General features: G+C 48.0%; 1 protein-coding gene across 3 annotated transcripts in view; it reads left to right on the forward strand.

The window, feature by feature from the left end:
• The window catches only part of TBC1D1 (TBC1 domain family member 1), a 349,707-nt gene that overhangs the window by 13,516 nt on the left and 316,169 nt on the right, over positions 1 to 20,022 (forward strand). For all 3 annotated transcript variants that reach the window (XM_063922416.1, XM_063922425.1, XM_063922450.1), the window contains exon 2: positions 10,969 to 11,449. In XM_063922416.1, coding sequence (XP_063778486.1) covers positions 11,039 to 11,449 — 411 coding nt within the window. In that variant the 5' untranslated portion in view covers positions 10,969 to 11,038. The remainder of the gene's footprint in view (positions 1 to 10,968; positions 11,450 to 20,022) is intronic.

Genomic DNA, 20,022 nt, shown 5'->3' on the forward strand with positions numbered 1-20,022 from the left:
AGGTAAGTACGTGTGTGTCGGCAGTGTGTAATAAAGTTGTACTTGTCACGGTGTGTGTCTCCTGTTTTTATTTGGGTATTTTTTTCCCAGTAGTACTACAGGTACCAGCAGGCCCGTTTTTCTCCCGCATGCTGGTACTTGTGGTTCTCCAAGTACCAGCTTGCGGGGGAGGCTTGCTGGGACTTGTAGTACTACTGGAAAAAAACAATATTCTGACATTTTACTCAAGGCTATCAGCCTCCCATCCGCAGCCCATGGATGGGGGGGACAGCCTCGGGCTTCACCCCTGGCCCTTGGGTGGCTGGGGGGACGACCCCTTGATTGAAGGGGTCCCCACTCCCCCGGGGTACCCCGGCCTGGGGTGACTAGTTGGATATTTAATGCCACGGCCGCAGGGCACTGTATAAAAGTGACCCCCGGCTGTGGCATTATCTACCCAGCTAGTGGAGCCCGATGCTGGTGTAAAAAATACGGGGGACCCCTACTCTTTTTGTCCCCCGTATTTTTTGCACCAGCACCAGGCGCAGAGCCCGGTGCTGGTTTTAAAAATACGGGGGATCTCCTGTCAATTTTCCCCCCGCATTTTTAGAACCAGGACCAGCTCGAAGAGCCCGAGGCTGGTTATGCTTTGGAGGGGGGACCCCACGCCATTTTTTTTCTGAATTTTACCATTCCATCTAAAAAATATAATAAAAAAAAAATATTATTTAAAAAAATATATAAATAATACTTGTGCCTCCAAAAAAGACAAACCAAGTACCTAATCCCTTCTAATATAAATAGATATGCTATTATCAATAAATAAAAACACACAAAAAAACATGTTTTAAATTTTTTTTATTAGTTTCACCCACCAAAGTGTGGCGGATTGAAAATGTCGAATTTACTGTCTAAAAGCACTGTTGTCGAATTTCCAAACTTCAATTGAATACACTTTGGTCGAATTGCAGCAGAAAAGTCGAATTTGACAAAAGTCGAATTTCAAAAAGTCGAATTTTGAAAGTCCGTTTTTTGGACGGAAAGCACTGAATTGCATTGACGATTTTTTTTTTTGGGCGAAAAATTCCCGAAATTCGACAATTTCGGGAATTCGACCGCAATTGCATATACCCCAAAGACCGCTAGCGACAGTGTCAATTAGCCACTTTTCATATTACATGCGTTTGATTAGACCAGGCATGTCCAAACTGCGGCCCTCCAGCTGTTGTGAAACTACACATCTCAGCATGCCCTGACACAGCTTTAGCATTCTCTGACAGCAAAACTGTGTCAGGGCATGCTGGGATATGTAGCTTCACAACAGCTGGAGGGCCGCAGTTTGGACATGGCTGGATTAGACCAAGACTTCGTGAGACTATGGGGTCTATGTATAATCCTCTGAGGGGTCTATTCATGAAGCAGTGAAAAGTGTGGAGAAGTGAGCCAGTGGAGAAGTTGCCGATGGCAACCAATCAGCATTGATGTAACATTTATAATTTGCATACTATAAAATTATACAGAGTAGCTGATTGGTTGCCATCTTGCTTAGCATAGGAGATTATGGACTGTGGATTATTTTGTTAGTGCTGCTCAGGGTCGTAACTAGGCGTGTGCGGAATGAGCCTCCGCACATAGCGCTGCAGGGTAGGGGGCGCTGTTAGCGGCACTTGTCAATTACCTGTTTTTATTATTTTCACTTGCAGCTTCCCCCCATTTTGAAGCACAGCACCTCCTGACCACCCGTCTCCTTCTCCTACCCCTTCTGTCGCTAATTCCTATACAACATTGATGAACTTAATTTGAGAGCTCTGTGTTATTCAGTCACACTGTCCTTTAGTACATTTCAAGATGCTGACATACCCGGGATTCCAACCCATTGCCTGTGGCATTGCAGTCAGACACTCTATTCATTGCGCTATCTGCCCTTGCATAGAAAGCTACAGAATTTTAAGTTAGAGAATTCTAACTATTTGAAATTTACCTTGTACTTTGTGTTAAAATGATCAGCAGGGGGGAGGGGGGGCAGTTTGGAGACCCTCTCTCACCGGTGAATATATACTTTTGGGGGGCACGGCCTTTGGTGTGCAGAAGAGTCCCTCTTTTCCAGGGATACAATGTTGGTGTATGAGAATGATGCAGTAAGTAAAGCACACTTCTGCAGTTCTCCATAATGCTGTGGTGATTTACACACGAACAACCTCCATTGTCCAAATGTATCTGGGACCACTATGGGTCTAACACAGCACTCTGTCCTAACCACTCTGCATGTATGAAACAGGCTGAGCAAGTGTTGCAACCCATCCCCATTGAACTTCCATATAACCTGAATGGTTATTTCTCAGGTGAGAAAACCAAAAGTAAATATTGCAGTCACTATGGGAATATGCTGCTCCACTGATGCTAGCGTGCACTCACCGCTTGTGTTGGATAATCTGCATAAATGCAGCATAGGTAATCAGGTTGCACTTATTAGGTTATTCCTCCATTTAATAAATAGATGCAGGTACAGCACTGTGACGTTTTATATAGACAGCCAGTGACGTTTTATATAGACAGCATAAGTGCACAGAATTGTAGGAAAAAATCCTCACGTATGCAGAGGCATCCTATCTATGATACATAATTTGTATAGCTACATTATGCAATAACAAGGGGTGCAATATAAATGTATGTGTTTATCTTAGTCGCATACCTTAAATGATTTCTGCATATTGCATTAAAATATATAAATATTATTATTATTATTATTATTATTACTACATAATCTCAGTATAAAAGGAGAAAAGTAAAAGACAATAGTGTGTTGTGCTGAATAGTGGTGTCTTCAGTTGAGTAACGTACATTTGAGTTGCATTTGATGCTCAGATAGACCCACCCTGTCTTAGTATGCTCCTGCACCTGTGTCAGCACAATTATTATTATTATCCATTACTTGTAAAGCGCTGACAGACTACGCAGTGTTGTGCATTGAGAGGACCATAACACTAATAAGATGACATATGATAGCCTGATAGAGAAGGTAACAATGAGCTTACAGTATAGGAGGTGTGCATGAGGTGGAGGAACTGCGTGTGGTCGCTGGTGTGGATAGTGTGTGTGGCTATTGTAGGGCAGCAGCACCACCAGTCGCCAATAATAAATCAGCCATTGGCAGCTGGCATTTCTGTGGTATGGCTGGAATGAGGAGAGACAGTGCAAAGTTTTGACATGAAATATGAACTAGTCATTGTAGTAATCTTAAAATAGTCAGCTGCTGGCAGCCATAACTCTCCTCCGCTATCTTACTTTGGGGAGGGGGAGATTTATCAAAGCTTGGAGAGATAAAGTAACAACCAATCAGCTCCTGTCTTCTGTTAAACACAGCCTGTAACATGGCAGTTAGCAGCTGATTGGCTGGTACATTATCTCACTCCATTTTATCTCTCCAAGCGTTGATAAATCTCCCCCCCTTGGTGAGATGTATCAAGCCTTGGAGAGAGATAAAATAGACATGTTGCCAAAAGCAACCAATCAGCTGCTGTCATTTATACCCCTTTTCCACTAGCTTTTAAAACACGGGTAAATGCACGGGGGCGCGCATTTACCCGTGTTTTTCTAACGTCCTAGTGGATGCTGGGGAGTCCGTAAGGACCATGGGGAATAGACGGGCTCTGCAGGAGACATGGGCACTTTAAGAAAGAATTTGGATTCTGGTGTGCTCTGGCTCCTCCCTCTATGTCCCTCCTCCAGACCTCAGTTTGAATCTGTGCCCGGACGAGCTGGGTGCTACTTAGTGAGCTCTCCTGAGCTTGCTATAAGAAAGTATTTTGTTAGGTTTTTATTTTCAGGGAGCTCTGCTGGCAACAGACTCCCTGCAACGTGGGACTGAGGGGAGAGAAGCAGCCCTACTCTCTGCAGATAGGTCCTGCTTCTTAGGCTACTGGACACCATTAGCTCCAGAGGGATCGTACACAGGATCTCACCCTTTGTCGTCCGATCCCGGAGCCGCGCCGCCGTCCCCCTCGCAGAGCCGGAAGACAGAAGCCGGGTGAAAGAAGCAAGAAGACTTCGAAATCGGCGGTAAAAGACTCCAGTCTTCACTGAGGTAGCGCACAGCACTGCAGCTGTGCGCCATTGCTCCCACACTACACCCACATACTCCGGTCACTGTAGGGTGCAGGGCGCAGGGGGAGGGGGGGGGGGGGCGCCCTGGGCAGCAATTAGGACCTCTTGGCAAAAGTTGGACATATATACAGTTGGGCACTGTATATATGTATGAGCCCCCGCCATAATATTGTACATAAATGCGGGACAGAAGCCCGCCGCTGAGGGGGCGGGGCTTCTTCCTCAGCACTCACCAGCGCCATTTTTTCTCCACAGCTCCGCTGAGAGGAAGCTCCCCAGGCTCTCCCCTGCAGATTCACGGTAGAAGAGGGTAAAAAGAGAGGGGGGGCACATAAATTAGGCACAAAAACATAATATACAGCAGCTACTGGGTTAACACTAAGTTACTGTGTGATTCCTGGGACATATAGCGCTGGGGTGTGTGCTGGCATACTCTCTCTCTGTCTCTCCAAAGGGCCTTGTGGGGGAACTGTCTTCAAAAAGAGCATCCCCTGTGTGTGTGGTGTTGGTATGCTTGTGTCGACATGTTTGACGAGGAAGGCTATGTGGAAGCAGAGCGGGAGCAAATGAATGTGGTGTCTCCGCCGACGGCGCCGACACCTGATTGGATGGATATGTGGAAGGTTTTAAATGATAATGTTAATTCCTTGCATAAAAGGTTGGATAAAGCTGAAACCTTAGGACAGTCGGGGTCTCAGCCCATGCCTGATCCTATGTCGCAGAGGCCGTCAGGGTCTCAGAAGCGCCCACTATCCCAAATTGTTGACTCAGATACCGACATGGATTCTGACTCCAGTGTCGATTACGATGATGCAAAGTTACAGCCTAAATTGGCTAAATCCATCCGTTATATGATTATAGCAATTACGGATGTGTTGCACATCACAGAGGAAACCCCAGTCCCTGACAAGAGGGTTCATATGTATGGGGAAAAAAGGCAGGTGGTGACCTTTCCCCCTTCACATGAGCTAAATGAGTTATGTGAAAAGGCTTGGGAATCTCCAGATAAAAAACTGCAGATTTCCAAACGGATGCTTATGGCGTATCCCTTCCCGCCAACGGACAGGTTACGCTGGGAATCCTCCCCTAGGGTGGATTAAGCTTTAACACGCTTATCCAAGAGGGTAGCCCTGCCGTCACAGGATACGGCCACCATAAAAGATGCTGCTGATAGAAAGCAACAGGGTACCCTGAAGTCCATTTATACACATTCAGGTACCTTACTAAGGCCGGCAATTGCGTCGGCCTGGGTGTGTAGTGCTGTAGCAGCATGGACGGATACCTTATCTGAGGAACTTGATACCTTAGACAAGAATACTATATTAATGACCCTGGGGCATATAAAAGACGCTGTCCTATATATGAGAGATGCTCAAAGAGACATTTGCCTACTGGGCTCTAGAATAAATGCAATGTCGATTTCTGCCAGAAGGGTCCTGTGGACTCAGCAATGGACAGGTGATGCCGACTCAAAAAGGCACATGGAGGTTTTACCTTACAAGGGTGAGGAATTGTTTGGGGAGGGTCTCTCGGACCTGGTCTCCACAGCTACTGCTGGAAAGTCAATTTTTTTGCCATATGTTCCTTCACAACCTAAGAAAGCACCGCATTACCAAATGCAGTTCTTTCGATCACAAAAAGGCAAGAAAGTCCGAGGTGCGTCCTTTCTTGCCAGAGGCAGGGGCAGAGGAAAGAAGCTGCACAACACAGCTAGTTCCCAGGAACAGAAGTCCTCCCCGGCTTCCACTAAATCCACCGCATGACGCTGGGGCTCCACAGGCGGAGCTAGGCCTGGTGGGGGCGCGTCTCCGACATTTCAGCCACAAGTGGGTTCACTCCCAGGTGGATCCCTGGGCGATAGAGATTGTGTCTCAGGGATACAAGCTGGAATTCGAAGAGATGCCCCCTCACCGATACCTCAAATCGGCCCTGCCAGCTTCCTCCTTAGAGAGGGAAATAGTGTTAGCTGCAATTCACAAAATGTATCTTCAGCAGGTGGTGGTCAAGGTTCCCCTCCTTCAACAAGGAAAGGGTTATTATTCGACCATGTTTGTGGTACCGAAACCGGACGGTACGGTCAGACCCATATTGAATTTAAAATCCCTGAACATATACCTGAAAAGGTTCAAGTTCAAGATGGAATCGCTCAGAGCGGTCATCGCAAGCCTGGAAGGGGGGGATTTTATGGTGTCTCTGGACATAAAGGATGCATACCTTCATGTCCCCATTTATCCACCTCATCAGGCGTACCTCAGATTTGTGGTACAGGATTGTCATTACCAATTTCAGACGTTGCCGTTTGGTCTCTCCACGGCACCGAGAATATTTACCAAGGTAATGGCGGAAATGATGGTGCTCCTGCGGAAGCAAGGAGTCACAATTATCCCATACTTGGACGATCTCCTCATAAAAGAGAGATCAAGAGAGCAGTTGCTGATCAGCGTAGCACTTTCTCTGGAAGTGTTACGGCAACACGGCTGGATTCTAAATATTCCAAAGTCGCAGTTGGTTCCTACGACTCGTCTGCCTTTCCTGGGCATGATTCTGGACACAGACCAGAAAAGGGTTTATCTCCCGATGGAGAAGGCTCAGGAGCTCATGACACTGGTCAGAGACCTATTAAAACCAAAACAGGTGTCGGTGCATACAAGGCCATTCCCTTCGGCAGATTCCATGCGAGGACCTTTCAATGGGATCTGTTGGACAAGTGGTCCGGATCACATCTTCAGATGCATCGGTTGATCACCCTATCCCCCAGGGCCAGGGTGTCTCTCCTGTGGTGGCTGTAGAGTGCTCACCTTCTCGAAGGTCGCAGATTCAGCATTCAGGACTGGGTCCTGGTGACCACGGATGCAAGCCTCCAAGGGTGGGGGGCAGTCACACAGGGAAGAAATTTCCAAGGGCTGTGGTCAAGTCAGGAGACTTGCCTTCACATCAACATCCTGGAACTAAGGGCCATATAGAACGCCCTACGTCAAGCGGAGTCCCTGCTTCGCGACCAACCGGTTCTGATTCAGTCAGACAACATCACCGCAGTGGCTCATGTAAACCGCCAAGGCGGCACACGGAGCAGGGTGGCGATGGTAGAAGCCACCAGAATTCTTCGCTGGGCGGAGAATCACGTAAGCGCACTGTCAGCAGTGTTCATTCCGGGAGTGGACAACTGGGAAGCAGACTTCCTCAGCAGGCACGACCTCCACCCGGGAGAGTGGGGACTTCATCAAGAAGTCTTCACGCAGATTGCAAGTCGGTGGGAACTGACACAGGTGGACATGATGGCACCCCGCCTCAACAAAAAGCTACAGAGATATTGCGCCAGGTCAAGGGACCCTCAGGCGAAAGCTGTGGACGCACTGGTGACACCGTGGGTGTTCCAGTCAGTCTATGTATTTCCTCCTCTTCCTCTCATACCCAAGGTGCTGAGAATCATAAGAAAAAGAGGAGTGAGAACAATACTCATTGTTCCGGATTGGCCAAGAAGGACTTGGTATCCAGATATGCAAGAAATGCTCACAGAGGACCCGTGGCCTCTGCCTCTAAGACAGGACTTGTTGCAAGAGGGGCCCTGTCTGTTCCAAGACTTACCGCGGCTGCGTTTGATGGCATGGCGGTTGAACGACGGATCCTAGCAGAAAAAGGCATTCCGTATATGGCGAAAATATGTGGCTTGGTGTGAGGCCAGGAATGCCCCTACGGAGGAATTCCAGCTGGGCCGTTTCCTTCACTTCCTACAGGCGGGAGTGACTTTGGGCCTAAAATTGGGTTCCATTAAGGTTCAGATTTCGGCCTTATCCATTTTCTTTCAAAAAGAACTGGCTTCTCTGCCTGAAGTTCAGACATTTGTAAAGGGAGTGCTGCATATTCAGCCCCCTTTTGTGCCTCCAGTGGCACCTTGGGATCTTAACGTGGTGTTGAGTTTCCTGAAATCACACTGGTTTGAACCACTCAAAACGGTGGAATTGAAATATCTCACGTGGAAGGTGGTCATGCTATTAGCCTTGGCTTCGGCTAGGTGTGTGTCAGAATTGGCGGCTTTGTCACATAAAAGCCCTTATATGGTTTTCCATGCGGATAGAGCAGAATTGCGGACCCGCCCACAATTTCTGCCAAAAGTGGTTTCATCCTTTTATATAAACCAACCTATCGTGGTGCCTGTGGCTACTACTGACTTGGAGGATTCCGAGTCACTGGATGTGGTCAGGGCTTTGAAGGTTGATGTAGCCAGAACGGCTAAGGTCAGGAAAACAGAATCTTTGTTTATCCTGTATGCTTCCAACAAGCTTGCTGGATCTGTAACATGATTCAGCAGGCTCATTCTGCGGCAGGGTTGCCGCTGCCTAAATCAGTTAGGGCCCACCTTCCACAAGGAAGGTGGGCTCTTCTTGGGCGGCTGCCCGAGGGGTCTCGGCATTACAGCTTTGCCGAGCGGCTACTTGGTCAGGTTCAAACACCTTTGCAAAGTTCTACAAGTTTGATACCCTGGCTGAGGAGGACCGTGTGTTTGCTCATTCGGTGCTGCAGAGTCATCCGCACTCTCCCGCCCGTTTGGGAGCTTTGGTATAATCCCCATGGTCCTAACGGAGTCCCCAGCATCCACTAGGACGTTAGAGAAAATAAGATTTTACTTACCGGTAAATCTATTTCTCGTAGTCCGTAGTGGATGCTGGGCGCCCGTCCCAAGTGCGGACTTCTTCTGCAATGCTTGTATATAGTTATTGCTTAAATAAGGGTTATGTATAGTTGCATCAGGGTTGATCTGATGCTCTGTTGTTGTTCATACTGTTAACTGGGTAACGTTATCACAAGTTATACGGTGTGATTGGTGTGGCTGGTATGAGTCTTACCTTGGATTCCCAAAATCCTTTCCTTGTACTGTCAGCTCTTCCGGGCACAGTTTCTCTAACTGAGGTCTGGAGGAGGGACATAGAGGGAGGAGCCAGAGCACACCAGAATCCAAAATCTTTATTAAAGTGCCCATGTCTCCTGCGGAGCCCATCTATTCCCCATGGTCCTTACGGAGTCCCCAGCATCCACTACGGACTACGAGAAATAGATTTACCGGTAAGTAAAATCTTATTTTTTTCCTAGTGGAAAAGGGTCCCCTTGCAAATTCCCTGATTAAGTGATCCGGGAATCCTACCCAGGTAGCTAGCCAGGTTGAACACGTGTTCAACCCGGCTAGCTGTCTAGTGTGAACGGGAGCCGGGTCGAGGCGACACGGCTCCCGTTCACAGTGTAAGGGAGGGCGGAGCTGGGAGGTCATGTGATCTCCCAGTGCCGCCCCTGCGGCGTCACTAGCAGCGTCACCAACCCGGCAATATGCCGAGGTGAGCGCTGTGGAAAAGGGGGCTGTACCACGGGTCGCAGCTGTGTCAGGCGACACGGGTGCGACCCGTGCTACAGATGGAAAAGGGGTATTATCTAACACAGTCTTCAAGATGACAGTTAAAAGCTCCACTTTACCTCTCTCCAAGGATTGATACATCTCCCTATTTAACTTATTGGAACTTCCTTTCTCTTCTGGTTCTAAAGAAGGCGGTTGGTCCTGGAGCTGAATTATAATGGCATTCAGGAGATCTTCTAAAAACTGTTATACATGTGTGATAAAATGCTTAAAGCATACCTCCCAACTGTTCCGATTTTCGCGGGACAGTCCCATTTTTTTGGGACTGTCCTGCTGCCCCACCCGTGGGCCGCAGTGTTAAAAGAGAAGTAAGGAGTAGAACCACAACTATCATGGTCTTATATAGTGTATGTACTGCACCTTGCTTTTCTTACATTTAACACACTAAAAAGCCTATTGATAAACTGAAGACACAGAGTACAATCTGGCCAATTATCATACGACTGCATGTGCAGCATTTGCATTAGGCATGCGCACTCGCAATTTGCGATTATTTCTGCAAACGCATTGTGCTTCAATGCAATCGCATTTTGATTGACGAGAAGTCAGCGTTTAGGGAAGGAAACATGGTACTTTGTGGGGGGGGGGGGGGTGGATCATTAGATCAACAGTGTCTAGGTCGACAATGTTTAGGTCGACCACTATAGGTCGACAGTCACCAGGTCAACAGGGTTTGAAGGTCGACAGGGTTTTTTGGTTGACATGTTCTAGGTCGATAGGTCAAAAGGTCAACATGAGTTTTTCATGGGTTTTTTTGTGTCGTTTTATCCGTACAGTGACCGGGAAGCCCAATTAGTGCACCGTGTCCCCTCGCATGGCTCGCTTCGCTCGCCATGCTTCGGGCAAGGTTACTATTCCCAATCGTAGTCTGCGTGGATTGTTAAGTATGAAAAAGTAACAAAAAAAGAAAAAAAAAATTGAAATACTTATGTCAACCTTTTTTGACCTGTCGACCTAGAACATGTCGACCTACAGTGGTCAACCTAAACATTGTCGACCTAGGCACTGTCGCTCTTCAGACTGGATCCCCTTTGTGGGTGTGCTTGTAAAAACGCAGGCGTGGCAAGGCGTTTTTTGGGTAGGTCTCTGACATCAGTGATGACCACTTCCAGCCTCTTGCGTTTGCAGAATTGTGGATGACTTTGCCTGGCGCAGATGGAAAAAGTCTTTGATGTTCTGGTATTCGCGTATGGTTATGCGATCACATTGCGCATCGCGTTTTTCTATGCGATTGCAATTTCTGCAATGGATGTTTTTTCTTTATTTCTGGGCGGAAACTATTTGATCGCGGCATCTGATTTTTAGCAAGTGCTGAATAGAGCCCTTAGTCTATATATGCAAATTAGGAAAGGGGCGAGCCTTACTACAAAACGGGTTGAGTTTGGGGAGGATCAGTTTGAGAATGGCCAGATCGGTGGAAGGGATTCATTTATCCTGATTCTGCATGTCTTTAACCTTTCTTTATTTTCTTTTCCATAAAGGTGTTTATGCAAGAACGGCACCAAATCCCGCCATCTTCCCAGTAAGGATTAGAAAGCTAATAGTCTTATAATGGATCCTATATCATTTAATGCTCCCACACAATCAGCACGTAATGATGAGGTTCTGGAATACAATCTCCAGCTGACAGGCTCTTTGACTCTCAATGCTTTCACTACAATGCCCATGTTACCTTGGATAGTGGCAGAGATCAAGAGGAAAAGTCTGTCCAGGTCCAATAACTTACAACCTGTCCGGCTCTTTGTGTCAGCCACGTGCCTCTGCTGTGAGCCAGATCCAGGGGGAAGCCAGCAGTGGGATCCTTTAATCTTCTCTAGCATCTTTGAGTACAATCCTCTACGTGTCCAGAAACTGATCCATAACAGCCAGGATCCCAATTACTTTGCCTGTCTGCTAAAGGAAGATGACATCATACATCGCCAAAGCACGTGTTATGTCTTCCGGTCTGCTGACAAATCCAAAGTAAGTTTCACTATTCTAAGACGCAATGTGATAGGATACTCTGCAGCATTTACAATACAGCAATAGTGTGCTGTGTCAAATTATGTAGCATGGCTCATTGATTATTTCTCTAACGTCCTAGTGGATGCTGGGGACTCCGTAAGGACCATGGGGATAGACGGGCTCCGCAGGAGACATGGGCACTTTAAGAAAGAATTTAGGTTCTGGTGTGCACTGGCTCCTCCCTCTATGCCCCTCCTCCAGACCTCAGTTTGATACTGTGCCCAGACGAGCTGGGTGCTTTTCAGTGAGCTCTCCTGAGTTCGCTGAGAGAAAGTATTTTGTTAGGTTTTTTATTTTCAGGGAGCTCTGCTGGCAACAGACTCCCTGCATCGTGGGACAGAGGGGAGAGAAGCAGCCCTACTCTCTGAAGCTAGGTCCTGCTTCTTAGGCTACTGGACACCATTAGCTCCAGAGGGATCGTACGCAGGATCTCACCCTCGCCGTCCGATCCAAGAGCCTCGCCGCCGTCCCCCTCGCAGAGCCGGAAGACAGAAGCCGGGTGAGTATGAGAAGCAAGAAGACTTCAAATCGGCGGCAGAAGACTCCGTTCTTCACTGAGGTAACGCACAGCACTGCAGCTGTGCGCCATTGCTCCCACACACCTCACATACTCCGGTCACTGTAAGGGTGCAGGGCGCGGGGGGGGCGCCCTGGGCAGCATTTGGAACATCTTTTTGGCAAAAGTAAACATATATACAGTTGGGCACTGTATATATGTATGAGCCCCCGCCAAGAAAATGCATATTTAAGCGGGACAGAAGCCCGCCGTCGAGGGGGCGGGGCTTCTTCCTCAGCACTCACCAGCGCCATTTTTTCTCCACAGCTCCGCTGAGAGGAAGCTCCCCAGGCTCTCCTCTGCATATTCACGGTAGAAGAGGGCAAAAAGAGAGGGGGGGCACATAAATTAGGCGCAAAAACACAATATAAACAGCAGCTACTGGGTTAACATTAAGTTACTGTGTTATTCCTGGGTTATAGCGCTGGGGTGTGTGCTGGCATACTCTCTCTCTGTCTCTCCAAAGGGCCTTGTGGGGGAACTGTCTTCAAAAAGGGCATTCCCTGTGTGTGTGGTGTGTCGGTACACTTGTGTCGACATGTCTGATGAGGAAGGCTATGTGGAAGCAGAGCGGGAGCAAATGAATGTGGTGTCTCCGCCGACGGCGCCGACACCTGATTGGATGGATATGTGGAAGGTTTTAAAAGATAATGTTAATTCCTTACATAAAAGGTTAGAAAAAGCTGAAGCCTCAGGACAGTCAGGGTCCCAACCCATGCCTGATCCTATGTCGCAGAGGCCGACAGGGTCTCAGAAGCGCCCATTATCCCAAATTGTTGACACGGATACCGACATGGATTCTGACTCCAGTGTCGATTACGATGATGCAAAATAACAGCCAAAATTGGCTAAATCCATCCGTTATATGATTATAGCAATTAAGGATGTGTTGCACATCACAGAGGAAACCCCAGTCCCTGACAGGAGGGTACATATGTATGGTGAAAAGAAGCCACAGGTAACCTTTCCCCCCTCACACGAGCTAAATGAGTTATGTGAAAAGGCTTGGGAATCTCCAGATAAAAAACTGCAGATTTCCAAAAGGATTCTTATGGCGTATCCTTTCCCGCCAACGGACAGGTTACTCTGGGAATCCTCCCCTAGGGTGGACAAAGCTTTAACACGCTTATCCAAGAAGGTAGCCCTGCCGTCACAGGATACGGCTACCCTCAAAGATGCTGCGGATAGAAAACAGGAGGGTACCCTGAACTCCATTAATACACATTCAGGTACCTTACTGAGGCCGGCGATCGTGTTGGCCTGGGTGTGTAGTACTGTAGCAGCGTGGACGGACACCCTGTCTGAGGAACTTGATAACTTAGACAAGGATGCTATATTATTGACCCTGGGGCATATTAAAGACGCTGTCCTATATATGAGAGATGCTCAAAGAGACATTAGTCTACTGGGTTCTAGAATAAATGCTATGTCGATTTCTGACAGAAGGGTCCTGTGGACTCGGCAATGGACAGGTGATGCCGACTCAAAAAGGCATATGGAGGTTTTACCTTACAAGGGTGAGGAATTGTTTGAGGAGGATCTCTCGGACCTGGTCTCCACAGCTACTGCTGGAAAGTCAAATTTTTTGCCATATGTTTCCTCACAGCCTAAGAGAGCACCGTATTATCAAATGCAGTCCTTTCGATCACAGAAAAACAAGAAAGTCTGATGTGCATCCTTTCTTGCCAGAGGCAGGGGCAGAGGAAAGAAGCTGCACAACACAGCTTGTTCCCAGTAGAGATGAGTGGATTCGGTTTTACTCGGTTTTACTCGGTTCTCAAAACCGAATCTTATTGGCTATCCAAAACACGTGACATCCGTGAGCCAATAAGATGTCGTTTTGAGAACCGAGTAAAACCGAGTAAAACCGAATCCGCTCATCTCTAGTTCCCAGGAACAGAAGTCCTCCCCGGCCTCTACAAAATCCACCGCATGACGCTGGGGCTCCACAAGCGGAGCTAGGCCCGGTGGGGGCACGTCTTCGAAATTTCAGCCACAAGTGGGTTCACTCCCAGTTGGATCCCTGGGCAATAGATATTGTGTCTCAGGGATACAAGCTGGAATTCGAGGAGATGCCCCTGCACCGATACCTCAAATCGGCCCTGCCAGCTTCCCCCCACGAGAGGGAAATAGTGTTAACTGCAATTCACAAATTGTATCTTCAACAGGAGGTGGTCAAGGTTCCCCTCCTTCAACAAGGAAGGGGTTATTATTCGACCATGTTTGTAGTCCCGAAACCGGACGGTTCGGTCAGACCCATATTGAATTTAAAATCCCTGAACATATACCTGAAAAGGTTCAAGTTCAAGATGGAATCGCTGAGAGCGGTCATCGCAAGCCTGGAAGGGGGGATTTTATGGTGTCTCTGGACATAAAGGATGCATACCTTTATGTCCCCATTTATCCACCTCATCAGGCGTACCTCAGATTTGTGGTACAGGATTGTCATTACCAATTTCAGACGTTGCCGTTTGGTCTCTCCACGGTACCGAGAATATTTACCAAGGTAATGGCGGAGATGATGGTACTCCTGCGGAAGCAAGGAGTCACAATTATCCCATACTTGGACGATCTCCTCATAAAAGAGAGATCAAGAGAGCAGTTGCTGATCAGCGTAGCACTTTCTCTGGAAGTGTTACGGCAACACGGCTGGATTCTAAATATTCCAAAGTCGCAGTTGGTTCCTACGACTCGTCTGCCTTTCCTGGGCATGATTCTAGACACAAACCAGAAAAGGGTTTATCTCCCGATGGAGAAAGCTCAGGAACTCATGACACTGGTCAGGAACCTATTAAAACCAAAACAGGTGTCAGTGCATCACTGCACTCGTGTCCTGGGAAAGATGGTGGCATCATACGAGGCCATTCCCTTTGGCAGGTTCCATGCGAGGACTTTTCAATGGGACTTACTGGACAAGTGGTCCGGATCACATCTTCAGATGCATCGGTTAATCACCCTATCCCCCAGGGCCAGGGTATCACTCCTGTGGTGGCTGCAGAGCGCTCACCTTCTCGAGGGCCACAGATTCGGCATTCAGGACTGGGTCCTGGTGATCACGGACGCAAGCCTCCGAGGTTGGGGTGCAGTCACACAGGGAAGAAATTTCCAAGGTCTGTGGTCAAGTCAAGAGACTTGCCTTCACATCAACATCCTGGAACTAAGGGCCATATACAACGCCCTACGTCAAGCGGAGACCCTGCTTCACGACCAACCGGTTCTGATTCAGTCAGACAACATCACCGCAGTGGCTCATGTAAACCGCCAAGGCGGCACAAGGAGCAGAGTGGCGATGGCGGAAGCCACCAGAATTCTTCGCTGGGCGGAGAATCACGAAAGCGCACTGTCAGCAGTGTTCATCCCGGGAGTGGGCAACTGGGAAGCAGACTTCCTCAGCAGACACGACCTCCACCCGGGAGAGTGGGGACTTCATCAGGAAGTCTTCGCACAGATTACAAGTCGGTGGGAACTGCCACAGGTGGACATGATGGCATTCCGCCTCAACAAAAAGCTACAGAGGTATTGCGCCAGGTCAAGAGACCCTCAGGCGATAGCTGTGGACGCCCTGGTGACACCGTGGGTGTTCCAGTCGGTCTATGTATTTCCTCCTCTTCCTCTCATACCCAAGGTGCTGAGGATAATAAGAAAAAGAGGAGTGAGAACAATACTCATTGTTCCAGATTGGCCAAGAAGGACTTGGTATCCAGATCTGCAAGAAATGCTCACAGAGGACCCGTGGCTTCTTCCTCTAAGACAGGACTTGTTGCAACAAGGGCCCTGTCTGTTCCAAGACTTACCGCGGCTGCGTTTGACGGCATGGCGGTTGAACGCCGGATCCTAGCAGAGAAAGGCATTCCGGATGAGGTCATTCCTACGCTGATAAAGGCTAGGAAGGACGTGACAGCTCAACATTATCACCGTATATGGCGAAAATATGTTGCTTGGTGTGAGGCCAGGAATGCTCCTACGGAGGAATTCCAGCTGGGCCATTTCCTTCACTTCCTACAGTCCGGAGTGAATTTGGGCCTAAAATTGGATTCCATTAAGGTCCAGATTTCGGCCCTATCCATTTTCTTTCAAAAAGAGTTGGCTTCTCTACCTGAAATTCAGACGTTTGTAAAGGGAGTGCTGCATATTCAGCCCCCTTTTGTGCCTCCAGTGGCACCTTGGGATCTTAACGTGGTGTTGAGTTTCCTGAAATCCCACTGGTTTGAACCACTCAAAACGGTGGAGTTGAAATATCTCACGTGGAAGGTGGTCATGCTATTAGCCTTGGCTTCGGCTAGGCGTGTGTCAGAGTTGGCGGCTTTGTCACATAAAAGCCCCTATCTGGTTTTCCATGCGGATAGAGCAGAATTGCGGACCCGTCCACAATTTCTGCCGAAAGTGGTTTCATCCTTTCATATAAACCAACCTATTGTGGTGCCTGTGGTTACTACTGACTTGGAGGATTCCGAGTTACTTGATGTGGTCAGTGCTTTGAAGGTTTATGTAGCCAGAACGGCTAGGGTCAGGAAAACAGAGTCTTTGTTTATCCTATATGCTTCCAACAAGCTTGGTGCTCCTGCTTCAAAGCAAACTATTGCTCGCTGGATCTGTAACACGATTCAGCAGGCTCATTCTGCGGCTGGTTTGCCGCTGCCAAAATCAGTTAAGGCCCATTCCACTAGGAAGGTGGGCTCTTCTTGGGCGGCTGCCCGAGGGGTCTCGGCATTACAGCTTTGCCGAGCGGCTACTTGGTCAGTTTCAAACACTTTTGCAAAGTTCTACAAGTTTGATACCCTGGCTGAGGAGGACCTTGTGTTTGCTCAATCGGTGCTGCAGAGTCATCCGCACTCTCCCGCCCGTTTGGGAGCTTTGGTATAATCCCCATGGTCCTTACGGAGTCCCCAGCATCCACTTGGACGTTAGAGAAAATAAGATTTTACTTACCGGTAAATCTATTTCTCGTAGTCCATAGTGGATGCTGGGCGCCCGTCCCGAGGGGGTCATTCCGAGTTGTTCGCTCGCAAGCTGCTTTTAGCAGCTTTGCACACGCTAAGCCGCCGCCTACTGGGAGTGAATCTTAGCTTATCAAAATTGCGAACGAAAGATTAGCAGAATTGCGAATAGACACTTCTTAGCAGTTTCTGAGTAGCTCCAGACTTACTCGGCATCTGCGATCAGTTCAGTCAGTGTCGTTCCTGGTTTGACATCACAAACACACCCAGCGTTCGCCCAGACACTCCTCCGTTTCTCCAGCCACTCCCGCGTTTTTCCCAGAAACGGTAGCGTTTTTTCACACACACCCATAAAACGGCCAGTTTCCGCCCAGAAACACCCACTTCCTGTCAATCACATTACGATCACCAGAACGAAGAAAAAACCTTGTAATGCCGTGAGTAAAATACCTAACTGCATAGCAAATTTACTGCGGACATTGCGCATGCGCATTAGCGACTAATCGCTCCGTTGCGAGAAAAAAATAACGAGCGACCAACTCGGAATGACCCCCCCAAGTGCGGAATTCTTTTGCAATACTTGTATATAGTTATTGCTTCAATAAGGGTTATGTTATGGTTGCATCAGGGTTGACCTGATGCTCTGTTGTTTATCATACTGTTAACTGGTTGTTTTCACTTGTTATACGGTGTGATTGGTGTGGCTGGTATGAATCTTGCCCTGGATTACCAAAATCCTTTCCTTGTACTGTCAGCTCTTCTGGGCACAGTTTCTCTAATTGAGGTCTTGAGGACGGGCATAGAGGGAGGAGCCAGTGCACACCAGAACCTAAATTCTTTCTTAAAGTGCCCATGTCTCCTGCGGAGCCCGTCTATCCCCATGGTCCTTACGGAGTCCCCAGCATCCACTACGGACTACGAGAAATAGATTTACCGGTAAGTAAAATCTTATTTTCCAGACTGGACTACTGTAATCTCGTCCTAACTGTCCTCCCTGACAATTACCTCTCTCCACACCAATCTATTCTCAATGCTGCAGCCTGGCTCATCTTCTTCACCAAACACACTACATCCACCTCCCCTCTCCTACAAGCCCTTCACTGGCTTCCCTTCCCTTTCAGAATCCAATTCAAACTTCTCAGACTCACTTACAAATCCCTCACCCACTCCTCTCCCATTTACATCTCTGACCTTATCTCCCTTTATTCTCCCACCTGTCTTCTTCGCTCTGCTAATGCACGCCGGCTCTCCTGTCTTCTGATTACTTCCTCCCACTCCTATCTCCAAGATTTTTCGCGTGCTGCTCTCTTTCTCTGAAATTCTTTACCTCTCCCCCTCAGATTCTCCACCTCTCTACAAAACTTCAAACGGGCTCTTAAGACCCACTTCTTTACCAAACCCAGCCAAATCTCATCCTAACCCTCTGTTCCACGCTCGGTCTACCCCATCTGTGTCACCCCTGTCTGTCTGACCCTCCCCTTTAGAATGTAAGCTCTCACGAGCAGGGCCCTCTTCCCTCATGTGCTTATCCTTTTTTTACTTTAATAAACCTCAACTGCCCAAATCCCGCAGTTTTTTGCCCACCTTGGAACTTATCTCTATTTCGTTTACCAGTGTAGTTATGCTTAGTTACCCTGTACTTGTCCTATATTGTCTTCAACTGTAAGTCACTGTTTTCTTGTTTTGATTATGTGCATATGTACTCTGTAATTGGGCGCTGCGGAACCCTTGTGGCGCCATATAAATAAAGGATAATAATAATAATAATAATAATAATAAGATTTTAAACCTACCGGTAAATCTTTTTCTTCTAGTCCGTAGAGGATGCTGGGGACTCCGTAAGGACCATGGGGTATATACGGGCTCTGCAGGAGACATGGGCACTCTAAAGACTTTAGAATGGGTGTGCACTGGCTCCTCCCTCTATGCCCCTCCTCCAGACCTCAGTTAGAGAAACTGTGCCCAGAGGAGACGGACAGTACGAGGAAAGGATTTTTGTTAATCTAAGGGCAAGATTCATACCAGCCCATACCATCCACACCGTATGACCTGGAATATACGCCACCAGTTAACAGTATGAACAAAACAGCATCAGCCAACGACTGAACTTAACTGTAACATAACCCTTATGTAAGCAACAACTATATACAAGTCTTGCAGAAATATGTCCGCACTGGGACGGGCGCCCAGCATCCTCTACGGACTAGGAGAAAAAGATTTACCGGTAGGTTTAAAATCTTATTTTCTCTTACGTCCTAGAGGATGCTGGGGACTCCGTAAGGACCATGGGGATTATACCAAAGCTCCAGACCGGGCGGGAGAGTGCGGATGACTCTGCAGCACCGATTGAGCAAACATGAGGTCCTCATCAGCCAGGGTATCAAACTTGTAGAATTTTGCAAAAGTGTTTGAACCCGACCAAGTAGCTGCTCGGCACAACTGCAATGCAGAGACGCCTCGGGCAGCCGCCCAAGAAGAGCCCACCTTCCTAGTGGAATGGGCCTTTACCAAATCTTGTACTGGCAATCCAGCCGTAGAATGAGCCTACTGAATCGTGTTACAGATCCAGCGGGCAATAGTCTGCTTAGAAGCAGGGGCGCCAACCTTGTTGGCTGCATACAGGACAAACAGTGCCTCTGTTTTCCTAACCCGAGCCGTCCTGGCTGCATAAACTTTTAAGGCCCTGACTACATCAAGAGACTTGGAATCCTCCAAGTCCCCCGCAGCCACAGGCACCACAATAGGTTGGTTCATATGAAACGATGAAACCACCTTAGGCAGAAATTGAGGACGAGTCCTCAACTCTGCTCTATCCACATGGAAAATCAGATAGGGGCTTTTGTGAGACAAAGCCGCCAATTCGGACACCCGCCTCGCAGATGCCATGGCTAACAACATGACCACTGTCCAAGTGAGAAATTTCAACTCAACTGTTTGAAGAGGTTCAAACCAGTGTGACTTTAGGAACTGTAACACCACGTTAAGGTCCCATGGTGCCACTGGAGGCACAAAAGGAGGCTGGATGTGCAGCACTCCCT

Source organism: Pseudophryne corroboree, chromosome 1 (genome assembly GCF_028390025.1).
Source record: "Pseudophryne corroboree isolate aPseCor3 chromosome 1, aPseCor3.hap2, whole genome shotgun sequence".
Classification (NCBI taxonomy): domain Eukaryota; kingdom Metazoa; phylum Chordata; class Amphibia; order Anura; family Myobatrachidae; genus Pseudophryne; species Pseudophryne corroboree.